Consider the following 15,959-nt stretch of genomic DNA (forward strand, 5'->3'; position numbering starts at 1 on the left):
AAAGCCGCTAGGCGGATGGACTAAGACACGCCTGTACTTGTATGTGGCAGAGTTGTGCGTCTCTTTGATATTCATAGCATCACGATGATCACGATGATGAAATGCTTGAATTTAATTAGGAATTTTCTCTTGAGATGAAGTTGATGATAATGATGATACCCTTAACGTGAAGATAATGATGGTGATGCTCGTGATGATGATGATGATCACGATGATGTTCATGGGTAATGTTCTTTAAGCAAGACAAACCTCGCCGAGTCTCAACACTCTTCTCAGGAGAGTGCTACCTATGGAATGTAGGTCGATTAGAAACTGTTGCATGCCCGTCAACCCCTTCTCAGTGCCTACCTTATTTCAGACCTTATTGGTCACCCCGTGCCCTTATAAATCTCAACGTTCATCCTACAAAATCACAAGGGAGAAACACAAACAAATAAGACACGTTAAACAATAGATGTTTGCCCCTATTGGAACAGTTGTACGCCGTAATGGAGCTGAAAACTCAATTTCCCTGTACAAGAATACGGGGTAAACCGTCTGGGTTGACACGGCATGGTGTAGTAGTGTAGCCCTGTGGCACACGTGACTCGCCGTTTGACTCGTCACCTTCGAGGGAACGGTTAGGGGGCCGCTCTGCCACCCTCCGGGGTAATCCGCTGCTACATGAAGCTCTGCACCACGCCGTAGTCAGTCAGAGGCATTATACTGGTAGGAACCACCTGGTTCCACCAGCCCACAGGGGATTATTGTGTCCGTCCGTCCGTCGTGCATCCAAAAATGGGAGGGGTGGGGCTGGGTGGAGCGGGGAGGGTGGGGAGGGGCTGGGTGGGGAGGGTGGGGCTGGGTGGGGGGTGGGGAGGGGCTGGTCACCCCGTGGTGCCCTTATAAAACTCAACGTTTAACCTACTCACGCCGGCTTGTGCCCGCCCTCACAGTCGGGCATATTTGCGGAATACACCACGCCGCCTTGCTCTGAAATACACGGTAAAGAGCTGATTGCGTCATCGTTTGCGGCAAGAGATTTGTCAAGTTGCTGTGTCACCCCACCGTGTCACGAGCCCTGTCACCCACTGTGTCACCTCGCTGTATTCGCCCCACGGTGTCACCGTGCCGTATCACACACTGCGTCACCCCATTGTGTCACCCCGCTGTATGTAACCGTGTTACAGGCTACCCTCAACGAGAGCGAATTTCAATCGCAAGTGCAGCGCTGCTGTTGCTGCTGCTGCTGATGGCGATAATGATGATGTTTGCAAACGCTGCGACTGCGACTGCCGATTATTTATACTGCAGCTGCGGGAGACGCGATGGTTCTGTAGCTACGATACTGCGAGCTACGACGATGATAACGACATTGATGACGATGTTTGTTTATGCTGCAGATGATGGTGATCATCATCATATATAATAATACTGCTGATGATGATTGGGATGATGACTATGATGATGTATTTCTGATAACGTACGGTGATGTTACATCTGCTGCTGCTGGCTGATGATTCTGCAAGTGCTGCTGTTGCTGCTGCTGACGATGGCAACAAAAAAAGAGGATGATGATGGATGCTAAGGCTGCCGCTGCTGCTGTTGCTGCTGTTTTTGTAGCAGAGACGCTAATTTTAAAGAGCCACACTCCCGTCACGCGCCCGCTAAGGCGTCTCCTAAGCGAATCAACCTCAACCTCTGCCAACAGAGGACCCCCCCCCCGTCGCCAGACATCTCTCCCTCCATCCCTCTCCTCCCTTCATCCCTCTAACCCTCAATCCCCTCCACTCCCCCCGTGTCTAGCCATCCTTCACCTCACACATCCATCATCCGTTCATCCCGACTTCCATTCCTCACTCGAACCCTCGCAAGCATCTTCTGCCTCGTGCCTCTCACTCTCCCTGCAACCCTCGAAACACCCCCACTCGCTCCCATTCCCACCCTCCCTCTCACCCACCCACCCTCCATCCCTCCTTTCATGTATCCAACCATCCCTTAGATCCCTCTCTCACAACCACCCTGCCAGTCGCAATCCATCCTCTCCACCCTGCCTCTCATTCTCCCTCCATCCCTCTCCTCAATTACCACTCTCCCTCGATCCCTTTAATCTGTTGCCATCCCCCCTCCATCCATCCCTTAAATCCACCAATCTCTCACCCCCCCCCCCCACCGTGTGTTTCTCTCTGTCTCCTTATCCCTCTCCTTCTCTAACTCTCCCATATCTCTCCCATTCCTCTCACCCACCGTCCATCTATCCAACAATCATCACTTCAATCCTCCCTCTCACCCATTCCCACCCTCCCTCCATCTCTCCCCATACAACCCCCCCCCCGTGCGTCTCTCTCCGTCTCCCTCTCACCCACCCACCCTCCTTATAACTCTCCCTCTCTCTCCTTCCCCTCCCTCCTCAGAACCAAACATTTTTTCCAAACCAAGTCACGTTCGCTTGCTCGGAAGCGCCAGGACGCGACCACGCGCTTGGCTATTCCGTGCACAAAGCTGCTCGGAGCGCCGCGCTCTCTCTCTCTCACACACACACAGCCCTCTCTCTCTCTCCCTCTCTCTCTCTGTCTCTGCGTGTCTCTTTTCTTCACGCACTGCCCCATAACAACCACCACCACCGCCACCTACAACCGCAGCAGCAGCAACTTCGCATCTTCCGAGTGGACTTACAGCGTCATGGGTGAGTGGCAGAGCGCAGTGCGTTGCACACGCATGATCGGTTTGCTCTTGCCATCTTTGCAATGTGTGTACGCACGCTGAACTTCTTTCGCGCCGTACGTAGCCGACCGTTTTAATCGGAGGTGCGGGGGAATGACAACGCAACTAAACGCAAAAAAACAGTTCTAAAGAAAAGCGTTGCTGGTGTGAAGACAATAAATGATTTTCGGATGACACTGCTGCTGCTGTTGTTGTTGTAGTACATGTATATACTGTATGTGTGTACACAATACAAGAGGTGCCGTGTTCATTGACGGACGTGGTGGTAATTAGAGGCCGTGAACTTGACACACGGCACGGCTCGGGCGGTGGTGGGGGGGGGCCTTGATGCACGTGTTTACATTAGAGCAATTAACGCAATTGATTTGTGGGTGGGGGAGGTGGGTGGATGGGGCTTGGGGGAGCTGTGGTGGGCTAGGAGTGCGTATGTCGAGGGATCGGCAGAGATTAGGAGGGCAAAGCAGGCGCGGGATGCTGCGACAACAACAGCATCAGCAGCGTCAGCACCCGACTCGAAGGGAATTAGCCAATGAACTTTCCGCAGGAGCCTCCTGCGGAAAGCATCGCGAGACTCGAGCGAGGCTTTCGTAGCTCAGAGAGGTGACGTCACCATTGTTGTTGTTGTTGTTACACAATAGCAGCCGTCTTCGATGGGAGACTGCCCGGCCACTGCTCGGAGCTGCGAGGTGGCTACGGTGATGGCAGTAACTGTGCAATGGAATTATTGAATCGGTCTGTGCGGAGTTTTTGAGCGTCGGGGTTCCTGCGGGTTCGCTGGTTGAAGCCAAAACGATTGTTGAACGGAATTGGCCGAACATTCCGATGTGGCAGGATCAAAGTGTGATTATAGAACAACGATGATGACGACGACAACAACATCACGAGTGAGATCATGTGGCATCTCGAATTTAAATGAAATTGGCCAAACATCTCCCATGTAGCAGGACCCTCCTGATTAAAATAGTTCTGGGAGTCGGTGAGAATGTAAAAAACAAAAAATACATTAATACGCGCGCGTGTTTATGAACATATTTACCACAACAACAACAACAACCACTTCAACCACATCAACAACAACGACAGCAGCAGCATCAGCCAGACATATCAGAAGAGGCGTATACATCGGCGACGGATGGGGGACTCTTGACGCACGTACGGGGGAGGATGGCAGAGCGGGTATTTATGGCTCATGAGCCGTAGACCCCCCCAGTACGGGAGACCTGCGCATGGACTATTTTCGTACGTACGCTCCTCCCTTCCAATTTCTCGCCGGTCACGGCTAACGTTAGTGGCGAGCGGTGACTGAACCCCATCCCGTCAGCACCACCGCCTCCCTCCCCCGTAGCCCACCCACCCGCGCGCTCACCCACCACTTCATCAACACGCACTAATCGTGGGGAAGTATGGTCAAACAACCCCCATGACCGATGTGGCGTGGGTAAAGCCTCCATGGTGACATACCCCCTTGATCTGTTCAGAACCGACACTTGTTTGGCCTCCCAGTGTCAATTGCCTTTGCGGCAGTGCCTCGCCGAGTCTCAATGCCCTCTTTTCACGTGGCTCCTGCTCCATTAAGATTGTGAGATGTTTGGGCCAATTCTATCTCGAATAAGAATGTGCCTTCATGCGGGAAAACGCCGGAGATCCCGAAGAAATCCCAACTCGCACACATCCATACATATGGGGGGCGGGGGTGGTGGCAAGAGTCAAAGTTCCGCACAGATGGATTCAAGAATCATTTTTTGCACTTGCCATTTACTGGCCAGCTCGCAAACCCAAACCGACAAAAGACTAAAACTAGAAAACTATTTTTATTTTGCCAGGCAAGGCCCACTGAGCTACGTCGCTTTTCAGAAGCGACCTGGCCACAAATGATAGTTCAACGAAGTGGCTTATCAGATGGAAATTTATAGCAGCCAAATACTCTGAAACGCATGTTGAGTCTAAATGTGGAGGGTGCAAACCAGAGGACCCGGAGAAAAATCCACGCCACCACCACGGGGAGAGAGAGAGACGCGCAAACTCTAAATACACAGCAGGCGTCAGGGTCGGGGTCGAACCCACAACCGCCTGTACACCAGGCGAGGTAGTTAACATCTCGCCAACAGCCATTGAAAGTACTGTACTAGCCAGGCTCAAAACCTGCTGAGCTTTTGACGGGGGGGGGGAGGTCAGGCGGGTTCCGGATGGTTTGCTCGTAGGCGCGAGACACGCAGAACAATTGGGGCGCTGTTGCGGGTTTAATGCGTTGGCAGGGGGTGTTTAGTTTAGGGCGCAAGCAAGCTCTGTGTGTCGGCGTCTCTGTGTGTGTGTCCCCTTGTGTCAGGCATTCTCCCCCCCCCCTCTCTCTCTGCTCTCACTCTCGCTCCCGGGTTCTCCGTGTGCTTATTGACTATGCTGTCATCACGGTCAAAACAGCAACGAAGCTGTTGTGCTTCCACATTTGAGCCCTCTCGTGTAAGACACTTCGTCCACGCACCCCACACTGATACAAAGATAAAGATCACCACCCTGTGTAGCCTGAATTGATCGTTGGGGCAAGGGCTGTGAGCGAGCACCTGTGAAGGCCGGGGCATCAAATGAAGGGGGTGGGTGGACAGCACCACGCCCGACCGCCTTTGTCTCCCCAGTGCTGTTGTTTACCCGCTGCACCAGGTACAACTCAGTTAAGGCTGCGTAGTGCGCTAACCATTACGCCACCGCTCCCCACAAGCACACACACACGCGTGCACACGTACAAAGATGCCCCGTATAGTGTTGGGGCAAGTGCCGTTAACGAGTTCCAATTAAGGTTGGCACGAGGGGCACGTACCCACAAAGACAAAGATCCCCCGTATAGCCTTAACAGACTGTTGGGGCAAGTGCTGTTAGCGAACAGCTATGAAGGCCGGCACGGCACGCGAGGGGGTGGGTGGCCAGCACCGCGCCCGGCCGCCTTTGTCTCCCCAGTGGCGATGTTTACACACCGCACCAGGTGCTCATTCGAGTTTGAGTCAATCTAGGGGAGGCCCAGGACCGGTTCAGATAATCGTCACCGGTGTTGACCGTGAACGGGGATCGAACTCAGGTCGCCGGCACAACAAAGAAAAAGACCCCCCGTGTAGCCTTAACAGACTGTTGGGGCAAGTGCTGTTAGCGCGCAGCACCGATGAAAGCCGGCACGAAGCACGAGGAGATGGGTGGCCAGCACCACGCCCCACCGCCTTTAACTTCCTCGTGACGATGTTTACACATCGCCTTGGGTACTCTTTTGAGGCTGAGTCGACCTCAGGGAGGTTCATGGCTAGTTCCCGCAAACGGGAATCAAACTCGTGTGGCAGAGTACACACACGTGCAAAAAATACCCACAACACCATTCTTGCACGAACCCTCACCACCACCCACCATTACCATCCTAACCTCTCACCCCCACCCCCACCCAGCACCTCTCACTTCCATCCCTCACCCCTACATCCCCACCCCCACCCCTCACCCCTCACCCCCACACACCACCTCCCAATTCCATCCCTCACCCCTACATCCTCACCCCCACCTCTCACATCCATCCCTCACCCCGACACCCTGACCCCCACCCCACCCCCACCCTCATTCATCCCTCACCCCGAAACCCTCACCCCCACCCCTCACCCCCCACCCCTCACCCCCCACCCCTCACCCCCACCCCTCACCCCCACCCCTCACCCCCACCCCTCACCCCCACCCCTTACATTCACCCCCCCACCCTCACCCTTTATAAGAACTCTAGGAGCGCGGTTGCGTTGGGAGGCATCGCTGAGCGCGCGACTGATCACGCATGCGGGGCACGTGCACGGCGCAGTGGGGAGCAGAGAGAGAGAGGGGCCAGAGAGAGGCATGGGGAGAGACACACAGAGAGAGATGCATGGGGAGAGGGAGTGGGACAGGGAGAGAGAGGCATGGGGAGAGACAGAGAGAGAGGCATGGGGAGAGAGAGAGGACCAGAGAGAGGCATGGGGAGAGACACACAGAGACGCAGAGAGAGGGGCATCGGGAGAGGGAGTGGGACAGGGAGAGAGAGGCATGGGTAGAGAAAGAGAGGTATGGGGAGAGGCAGCGAGGGGGGACACATAGAGGGATAGAGAGAAAGAGACGGAGAGGCAGTCAGAGAGAGAGAGAGACGAGAGGCACATACATACAGATATATACAGAGAGAGAGAGAGCAACAGACACTACGCAAATAGTTCGAGAGAGATAGACTGACAGAGGCACACAGGGGCAGACAGCGAGCGAGCGAGGGAGACAGACACGGAGATGGACAGGCTCACGGAGAGACAGCGAGAAAGAGACAGCCAGACGGATTCAGAGACAGGAGGGACACAGTCAGAGAGCTAAGGCGAGAAACACGGAGATAGTTAAGGAGATACAAAGGGAGAGGGGAGGGGGGGGTCCGTGTGTTGAGGCAGAGAGGATAAGAGAGCGGAGAGATTGAGGCTGGAGGATGACGTCGGGACACTGTTTCGCCATGAGAAAGATGAGTGATAGGAGAGAGAGAGATATTCGAGGGAGATTTGTATTCAGCTGAGCTCTAAGAGGCAGGATATCCATGTATTCAGCAGAAGAGGTAGCGGAGACAGGGGAGCCATTCAGAATCGATAGATGTATTCAAAAGTGATAGAGATACACAGCATAGGAAGATAGGCTAATGATAGAGAGATAGATACATGACAGGCAGGTAGACACATAGTGTACATGGACGAATAGATCTAAAGAAAGACAGGGTTGGATACACTCATAGACTGATCAACAGAGAAATAGATGGTCAGATGGCTTTTATTTATACCAGGAGAGGGCCCAACGGGTAACACCTGGGCTCCGTTACGTTGCCACAAACACACACACACAAAGATCCCCCGTGTAGCCTTCATAGACTGCTGGGGCAAGTGCTGTTAGCGAGTAGGAGCTATGAAGGCAGGCACGGCACACGAGGGGGTGGGTGGCCAACACCACGCCCCGGTCGCCTTTGTCTCCCGAGCGGCGATGTTGACACACCGCACGAGGTACTCATTTAAGGCTGAGTCGACCTAGGGGAGGCCCAGGACCAGTGTAGCGGTTAGCGCGCTGCCCTATGAACCCGGCCTACCCGAGTCCGATTCCCGCTCACGGTCACCACCAGTGACAATTATCTGAACCGGTCCCGAGCCTCCGCTAGGTCGACTCAGCCTCGAATGAGTACCTGGTGTGATGTGTAAACATCGCCACAGGGGAGACAAAGGCGGCCGGGCGTAGTGCTGGCCACCCACTCCCTCGTGTGCCGTGCCGGCCTTCATAAGTGGTCGCGAACAGCACTTGCCCCAAAAGTTGGTTCAGGCTATAAGGGGGATCCTTTGTGTACTTGTGTCTTTGTGGAATAACGCCCAGTGCTTCATCTCGTATGGAAGGGCCCGGAACGCAGTTCCCAGAATGATTCTGGCCGATGAAGCGAGTCACCCGGAATGTGCCCGATCCTGGCAAATCTCGGAAGCTAAGTAGGGATTTTTTTTTAACCTGGACAGCATTTGGATGGGCGGCCACTACGCACAAACAACAACAGCAACAGCAGAGAAAACTCAACACATTCGTCAATAACACTGTGGCATTGCGAGCAAACATCAAGTCGGTGACGTTTCGTGCAATGGCCCTTCGTAATAGCACGTGCACAATCAGGATGTCATGGGGTTTCAGGGGCTACGTGATGGGCAGCAGAGGGCGCTGCATCAACTTGAATTGTTGTACTGCACTTCCACGCTGTCGGTATCTATGCTTCCCGTGTTCACCAACTCGCACTGGCCACGTGGTGAAGTATGGTCAAATCATCTGTATGACCACCGCCAGTGCGTTGGGAGTCCTTCATCCAGCAGTGGATTTGACAAAAGGTACACGTGAGATGACGTTTCGGGCGATGGTCCTTCGTAGAGCAGAGATAACGAAGGGGTGGGGGGAGTCGTGAGTTTTGAGACAGATTCGGGCATGATTTGTCCATGTTGTTGACTCTAAAAGGATGTGAAATGTAACGACTGATGGAGAGATTGCTATAGAGAGGGGTGGGGGGAGGGAGAAGGATCGAGTGGGGGGGGGAGGAGTCACACAGAGCGACAGAGAGAGAGTTAGACGACAGACAGACAGAGAGAGTGTGAGACAGACAGACAGACAGAGAGAGTGAGTGAGAGAGAGAGTGAGTGAAAAGGGGAGTGAGAAAAAATGTTTGGAAGAGATACAAACGGGGCAAGGGAGAGGGGGTGAGAGTGCGAGAGAGGCGCGTGGGAGAGCAGCAGAGAGAATAGTAATGAGTGTGTGCGGGTCGTGGCGCGGGATATGCACCGCCCCCTCGTGTACCGTGCCTGGTCTCAATAGGCGTTCGCTAACAGCGTTTGCTCCTCGGGACCTAATTAGGCATTTGTGTACGTGTGTCTTTGTCTTCGTGTGAGATCGGCGCGTTACGAAACCCAGTGATCACAGTAACGAATCCCGCTCACGGTCACCGACAGGACCGGTTCGGATAGTCTTCCAAATATACAGCAGGCGTCAGGGTCGGGGTTAAACCCATAACCTCCTGTATACCGGGCGAGGTAGTTAACATCTCGCCACTCGCCATTCAAAGTACTCTACTAGCCAGGCTCAAACGAGGGACAGGATTATCCGAACCGGTCCTGGGTTTCCTCTAGGTCCACTCAGCCTCAGACGAGTACCTGGTGCGATGTGTAAACATCGCCACAAGGGAAACAAAGGCGGCCAAGCACGGTGCTGGCCACCCACCCCCTGGTGGGCCTATCGGCCTTCATAGGTGCTAGCGATCAGCACTTGCCACTAAAAGTCTGTTAAGGATATCTATGTAAGTACAGTACGTAGGTGGGGAGCGGTGGTGCAGCGGTTCGCGCAACTCTGCTACAATCACGGCCATCTGGGTTCAATTGCTGACAAATAGAAAACAATGGCGAGTGATATCTGATCATGTGCTGGGACTCCCCTAAGTCGACTCAGCATTAAACGAGTATGTGTGCTGTGTGTGAACTTCCGCACTGGGGAGGCAAATGCGACCGGTTGTGGTAAATCGGCCACGCCACTGATTGCCCCAACAGTCTGTTAAGGGTCACGCCGTGACCCCCTCCTGCCAGCGAGCCTTTGCCAGTGCGCGTGACCTGCAAACGGACCTAGCATGGCACAATCGCCACGACGATGTCTTTGTAAGATTTACAATCGGCGTTCTTGAAAACCTCCTGATATCAACATGTAATGGGACTAGCTTCAAAATAACGAACTCAAACATTGCATTGGAAACGTGAGTGTTCGCACTTTTCTAAATATAATAATGGAACTCGACTGCAATTGTTCCAAATGTGATTCTTATCCCCCTTCCAGAACAATTTTAGGAAATTCCATCGGTCAGGAAGTCAATGGTTAGCGTCTCTATCTGATGACCGCGTGTGTGAGATGAAGCGATTGGATCCCAGATTTGAAGCTTTCGTGACTGTACGATTGGGTCCCGCTCATGGGCATTTGAAGCGAGGCAGACGGATTGTGGCATCGCAGAGGGATGGTGCCGACTCGAGTTAGGCTTTCATCCAGCAGTAGATAGACCATGGCAAGGGGTCTGGAATCAAAATAGCAGCAGCCACTTTTTCGAATTCTATATAAAAAACTCAATATATCACGTGAATACGAGACGGCGGCGGTCATTAATAAATAACGCCACGAAGCAGTACTTTAATAGCTCCGGAGCAGAAATTTGCCGACCCCTGACCATTGCTCATGATGATGGAGATGAAGAGAGGAAAGCCAGAGAGGAGGTGGTGATGGAAGAGTGGCAACATGCAGAGGGTGACATTGTGGGTAGGCAGGTTAGGAGATGGGTAGCTATCGGGTGTGCAGGCGGTGCAACTGCACAGGGACCGTGAGCCGGAGGGATACGACGAGGGGAGGGGGGTTGTACGGCGTGGCGGTGGTGGCATTTCATTCCGTTCGCCAGGGCCCATGCCAACCGCGCTACGCTACGCCACTGTGGGTGAGAGTGCAAAGGGGGGAGAGAGAAAAGCAGAGAGAGAGAGCGAGAAGGGAGGGGTGGGGTGCAGAGATAGACACGGGGGAGTTAGAGACAGAGACACAGAGTCATACAGACACACGCCGAAGACACGGAGAAACAACGATACAGAGAGACAATAAAGAGAGGCAAATCAATGATAGGGGAGAGAAGTCAGGGAGATAGGCGTATTGGGGACAGACAACAGAGTGGACAGACGGTAGACACACGAGGAACAGAGACACAGTGAGAGACACGCGCAAGGGCACAGAGACAGATAGATGCTCATGTACATATAGATGGAGGGAGAGACAGACAGCCACGAAGAGAGATAGGGAGCCTGGTACAGAGGCACAAATACACATTCGTGGAGAGACGCAGAGGGGGCAACATTGAGATTGAGAGAATCGGTGAGACACAGCGAGACAGAGAGACAGGGCGAGGCAGTGAGAGAGAGACAGAGAGACAGGGCGAGGCAGTGAGAGAGAGAGAGAGAGACAGGGCGAGGGAGAGAGCCAGGGATAGCTCTTGCTGGCATGGACTCACGGGTTTCTGGAGCGAGAGAGCGTGCGGCATCACAAAGCTCCCTGTGTTCCTCCGCTCTTGTGTTCCTCCGCTCTGCTATGTAGCACTTTTTTTTTGCCCTAAAGAGGCGCGTGCAAGCGTCCAGCCTTCACACCCGGGACGCGCGCCAACTCCGGCAATCACATCGCTGCGCGGGTGGGGGGTGGCTAAAGCGACGCTTGTACTCACGCACGCACGCGCGCGCGCGCCGCAGTGGGGGGTGATGTGTTTGCGTATGTACCTGTGTGTGGGCCTCCTCAATTGTGCACCTAGCCTGGCGCAGGTGCTGTGGGGTGTTTTGTGTGTGTGTTTTGTGCGATATAGCGTGTGCATGTGTAAAGAGGGGTGGCACAGTGGTTAGCGCGCACTGGGATACGACCACAGAATCCCGAGTTCGATTCCCACTCGCTGTTAACGGCAGTGGCGAGTGACATCTGAGCCGATGATGGGTCTCCCGTAAGTTGATTTCAGCCTTTAATGTGTTTAAAACGCCAGCATTTGGGGAGACAAAAGCGGTCAGGTGTGGGACGTTGCCACATGATCTCTCACTAGCAGCACTTTCCCCAACACACTGCCTACACTGGGGGTCTTTGGTACATGCGTGTGTACTATTATGATGGTTGTTACGCTAGTTTACCCATCAACCAATCACCGAGTCTCAAGGCTCCCTTTCAGAAGTGTCTTGCCAAGTTTTCAGAGTAGGGGCAAGGGGTGGCGATGTTGCTGCTATGTGGAATCTCAATTGAGTAAATTTGCAGGTGATATTTGAACGTCGTGATGTTTCTGGTCAATGCCAGTTATAATTGTGGCGATTTAAAAAATAATTATAGCGATGGGAGGAAATGAGAGAAGCCAGAGGAAACCGATGCAGAACACGGGGAGAACATATAAATTCCACACAAAAAGTCGGCCGAGGCAGGAATCGAACCTAGGAGTTTTTTGGTGTGTGACACCGGTGTCATCGCTGTCGTGTGTAAGTGGATGTGGCACTCGGGTCAGCCCCGTGACCTATCCTACCAGCCAAGCCTTCCTCACTTCACGTGATGGCCTTAAAGTGCACCTCGCCTGGCACAAGCGCTGCTCAAGCGCTGTGGTAACGTCACCGTCACTGAGTCGGCAAAGAGCGGCTATTGTTGTTGTGTATCTGCGTGCGTGTGAGAAGTTTTGTCTTTGAGTGACTTCTAAGTCAGAGCCCCAATGTAATCATGAGCGCGGCGATGTACAACGAAGTCAACAACGGCAAATCGATGTTGACTTCCCTCTAACCAGTTGCAAGTTTACCGACCCCGGAGGTAATGATGATGATGATTGCAATGACAACGACGATGATTTGATGAGGGTCGTGTGGGTGGTGGTTGATGATAGCGGCTTAGTCGATGTTGAAGATTGATGTTAGTGGATTTGATGATGATGACGACAACATAGTGGTGGTGGCTGGTGGTGTTGATGAAGGTGGTGTTGATGGTAGTGGTAGTGGTGTTGATTGCGATGTAGTGGTCTGATGATGATGACAATATAGTTAGTAGTGGTAGTGTTGATAACGATGGTGTTGTTGATGATGATTGTGGTGGTGGTGTTGATCACGATGTAGTGGTTTGATGATGGTGGTAGTGACAGTGTTTTGATGACGATAATATTGGCGAAAATGAAATAACTGTCACTAACCCCTGGCTTGACAAACTCAACCCCCCGCCCAAAAAAAAAGAAACCTCACTAAGCCTCCGTCCCCCGATGCACGAGGCTTTTCCGTGATCAATAATGAGGGCTCTTCTGTGAAGAGACCCTCAATTCCAGCCTTCATTAATTAATTCCTTCGAAGCAACTGTGACACGCAGGGCGGAGAGACAGAGCAACCTTAAAACAAACGTAGTATTCATCATAATCATCATCAGTATAAAAATAATTGTATCATCGTCGTCAGGAGCAGATTAAAGGCGGCAGCATCATCAGCATCGCTCAGCTGAAAGCAACGCGATCAGAAACCGCGACAGTGAGACAGACAGACTGGTGACAATGAGAGAGAGACGGTGAGCTTGAGGCAGTGAGACAGACAGAAAGACAGAGAGAGAGACACGGTGAGTTTGAGACAGTGAGACAGACAGACAGAAAAACAGAGAGAGAGAGGCAGGGAGCGACAGACAGACACTGGGAGACAGACAAACTCGGGAGACAACGCATTTTCTCCACTCGTCCCAGCTGTTGACGTGGACACGAATCGACTCGCTCTTCATCACCACCACCGTCGTCATCATCATCATCATCAAAATCTCATCGTTCATATTCTCGTCGTTGCTTTGCGAGTCTAAAGTCGGGTTTCGCAGTCGTCGAGTTGACGTTATGCGGGGGACGTCAGTCTCGGAGGTTGCTACAAATCATAGGCGAGAGTAACTCGGGTCTCGTCCAAGCCGCGACAATCGTCGACGTCCTTGGATGTTCCTAACAACGTCCACGACGACTTTGTTGTTGTTGGATCAGCGGCGGAGCGGTGGCGCAGCGGTTAGCGCAGCCGCGCTGCGAAAACCCCTCCAACCTGAGTTCGATCCACCGGCACACGAAACGCGGCTAACGTCAGCGGCGAGTTATATCTGAGCCGGTCCCGTATCGCCGCATCCGCCTCCCTTCTCTGCCAACACCGCAGCGACCAGCGTGGTGAAGTATGGACAATTAACCCTCCAACCCCCCAAGCCCCCCCCGTGACACACACAACGGTGGGGGAGGCCCTTCATCTCGCAGTGGATTGAGTAAGCGCCGTGGAGTGTTATTCTGTATGAGACGTCGTGATGGAAAGCCGGTGCATGCAGACGCTAACCCGAGCAGCGATTAATTTACATCTCTTACGATAGAGGGGTTCGTAACGCGTACAACTTTAGTCCTGTACATTATAGGAAAACACGGGAAAACGACGGTCGTAATAACAATCTGAGATAGAAGGGAGGCTGACCACAACTAAATAAATCAGGGCATTATCATCATCGTCGTCATCGTCGTCTTGATCATCAACATCGGCCATCAACCCATCAGCAGCAGCAGCATCGGCACCAATCGACGGGGTAATCGCGAGAAAGTCAGCGGAAGAGGAGGCGAGTGGACATGGCAGCGAGCATCGCGAGCGAAGAGGAGGAGGCGTTGGGTATGAGGAGCAAGCACACACACAGACAGACACACACACAGACAGACACACACACAGACAGACACACACACACAGACAGACACACACATAGACAGACACACACATAGACAGACACACACACAGACACACACACACAGACAGACACACAGACAGACACACACATAGACAGACACACCCACAGACAGACACACAGACAGACACACAGACAGACACACACAGACAGACACACGCACAGACAGACACACAGACAGACACACACATAGACAGACACATACACAGACAGACACACATAGACACGTCTCTCTCGTGTCGTCGTTGCTCGCACAAAGATGAAGACCCCCCCCCCCCCGTGTAGCCTGTAACAGGCTGTAGGGGCAAGTGCTGTTAGCAAGCACCTACAGACATACAACAAAGACAAAGATCTCCCGTGTAGCCTGTGACAGGCTGTAGGGGCAAGTGCTGTTAGCGAGCACCTACAGACATACAGCAAAGACAAAGATCCCCCGTGTAGCCTGTAACAGGTTGTAGGGGCAAGTGCTGTTAGCAAGCATCTACAGACACAACAAAGACAAAGATCCCCCGTGTAGCCTGTAACAGGCTGTAGGGGCAAGTGTTGTTAGCAAGCACCTAATGTGTTGAGGTGATGTGTTGTGTGTATGTGAAGGAGCGGGCTACGTGATCCCCGGAGCCAATGAGGGGGCATTCAATATTGCATATAAAGTGCACTAATTCCGCTAAACCACAATCTATAATCTTTGGGGGTTTTTTTTCGGAATATTAAAGAGCACTTTTTCTTTTTAAACAGAGTAACGTTTTTTTAAAGATTCTCACTGATAAACCTTCTGGGGTTTGTAAGACCATGTTTTTTTTGCACAGTAGCACCGAGTGTTGAGCAGTGGTTCAATGTAACGGTGCAGTTACAATGCAAAGCTTCAGTTAATACTGGTAGGAACCACCTGGTTCCACCAGCCCACAGGGGATTATTGTGTCCGTCCGTCGTGCGTCCAAAAATGGGAGGGGTGGGGCTGGGTGGAGAGGGGAGGGTGGGAAGGGGCTGGGTGGGGAGGATGGGGCTGGGTGGGGGGTGGGAGGGATGGGGCTGGGTGGGGAGGGGCTGGTCACCCCGTGGTGCCCTTATAAAACTCAACGTTTAACCTACTCACGCCGGCTTGTGCCCGCCCTCACAGTCGGGCATATTTGCGGAATACACCACGCCGCCGTTGCCCCTGGCCATTGACCGAGCAACCCAACGTCCCTACCAGTTCCCTCCGCAGGAATGTGTTGCAGACCCCACAGGCTTAGAGACTGGAGAGCAATTAATTGAACTTCAGGGTGATGGATTTTACCTCACATTTCACTCACACAGTGTCACATCTAAAGGATGACATTACTCGGACAACAACATTATTCTGGGGCACAGCTAACAACAAACAAAACTCAACCCGTTCATCAATAACACTACTGTGACCTTGAAAGGAAACATAATAGCCGACGTTTCGGGCAATGGCCCCTCTTCATCGCACATCAATAGCTATCACCAAATGCTTTGTC

General features: G+C 52.8%; 1 protein-coding gene across 1 annotated transcript in view; it reads left to right on the forward strand.

Moving 5' to 3' along the window:
• The first annotated feature begins 2,406 nt into the window (after positions 1–2,406).
• Positions 2,407–15,959, forward strand: part of LOC144937616 (neuronal membrane glycoprotein M6-b-like) — a 29,716-nt gene continuing 16,163 nt past the window's right edge. The window contains exon 1 of the mRNA XM_078864954.1: positions 2,407–2,665. Within this exon, the coding sequence (XP_078721080.1) occupies positions 2,662–2,665 (4 nt within the window). The 5' untranslated portion in view covers positions 2,407–2,661. The remainder of the gene's footprint in view (positions 2,666–15,959) is intronic.

The sequence above is a fragment of the Lampetra fluviatilis genome, chromosome 19 (assembly GCF_964198595.1).
Source record: "Lampetra fluviatilis chromosome 19, kcLamFluv1.1, whole genome shotgun sequence".
NCBI classification, from domain to species: Eukaryota; Metazoa; Chordata; class Hyperoartia; order Petromyzontiformes; family Petromyzontidae; genus Lampetra; species Lampetra fluviatilis.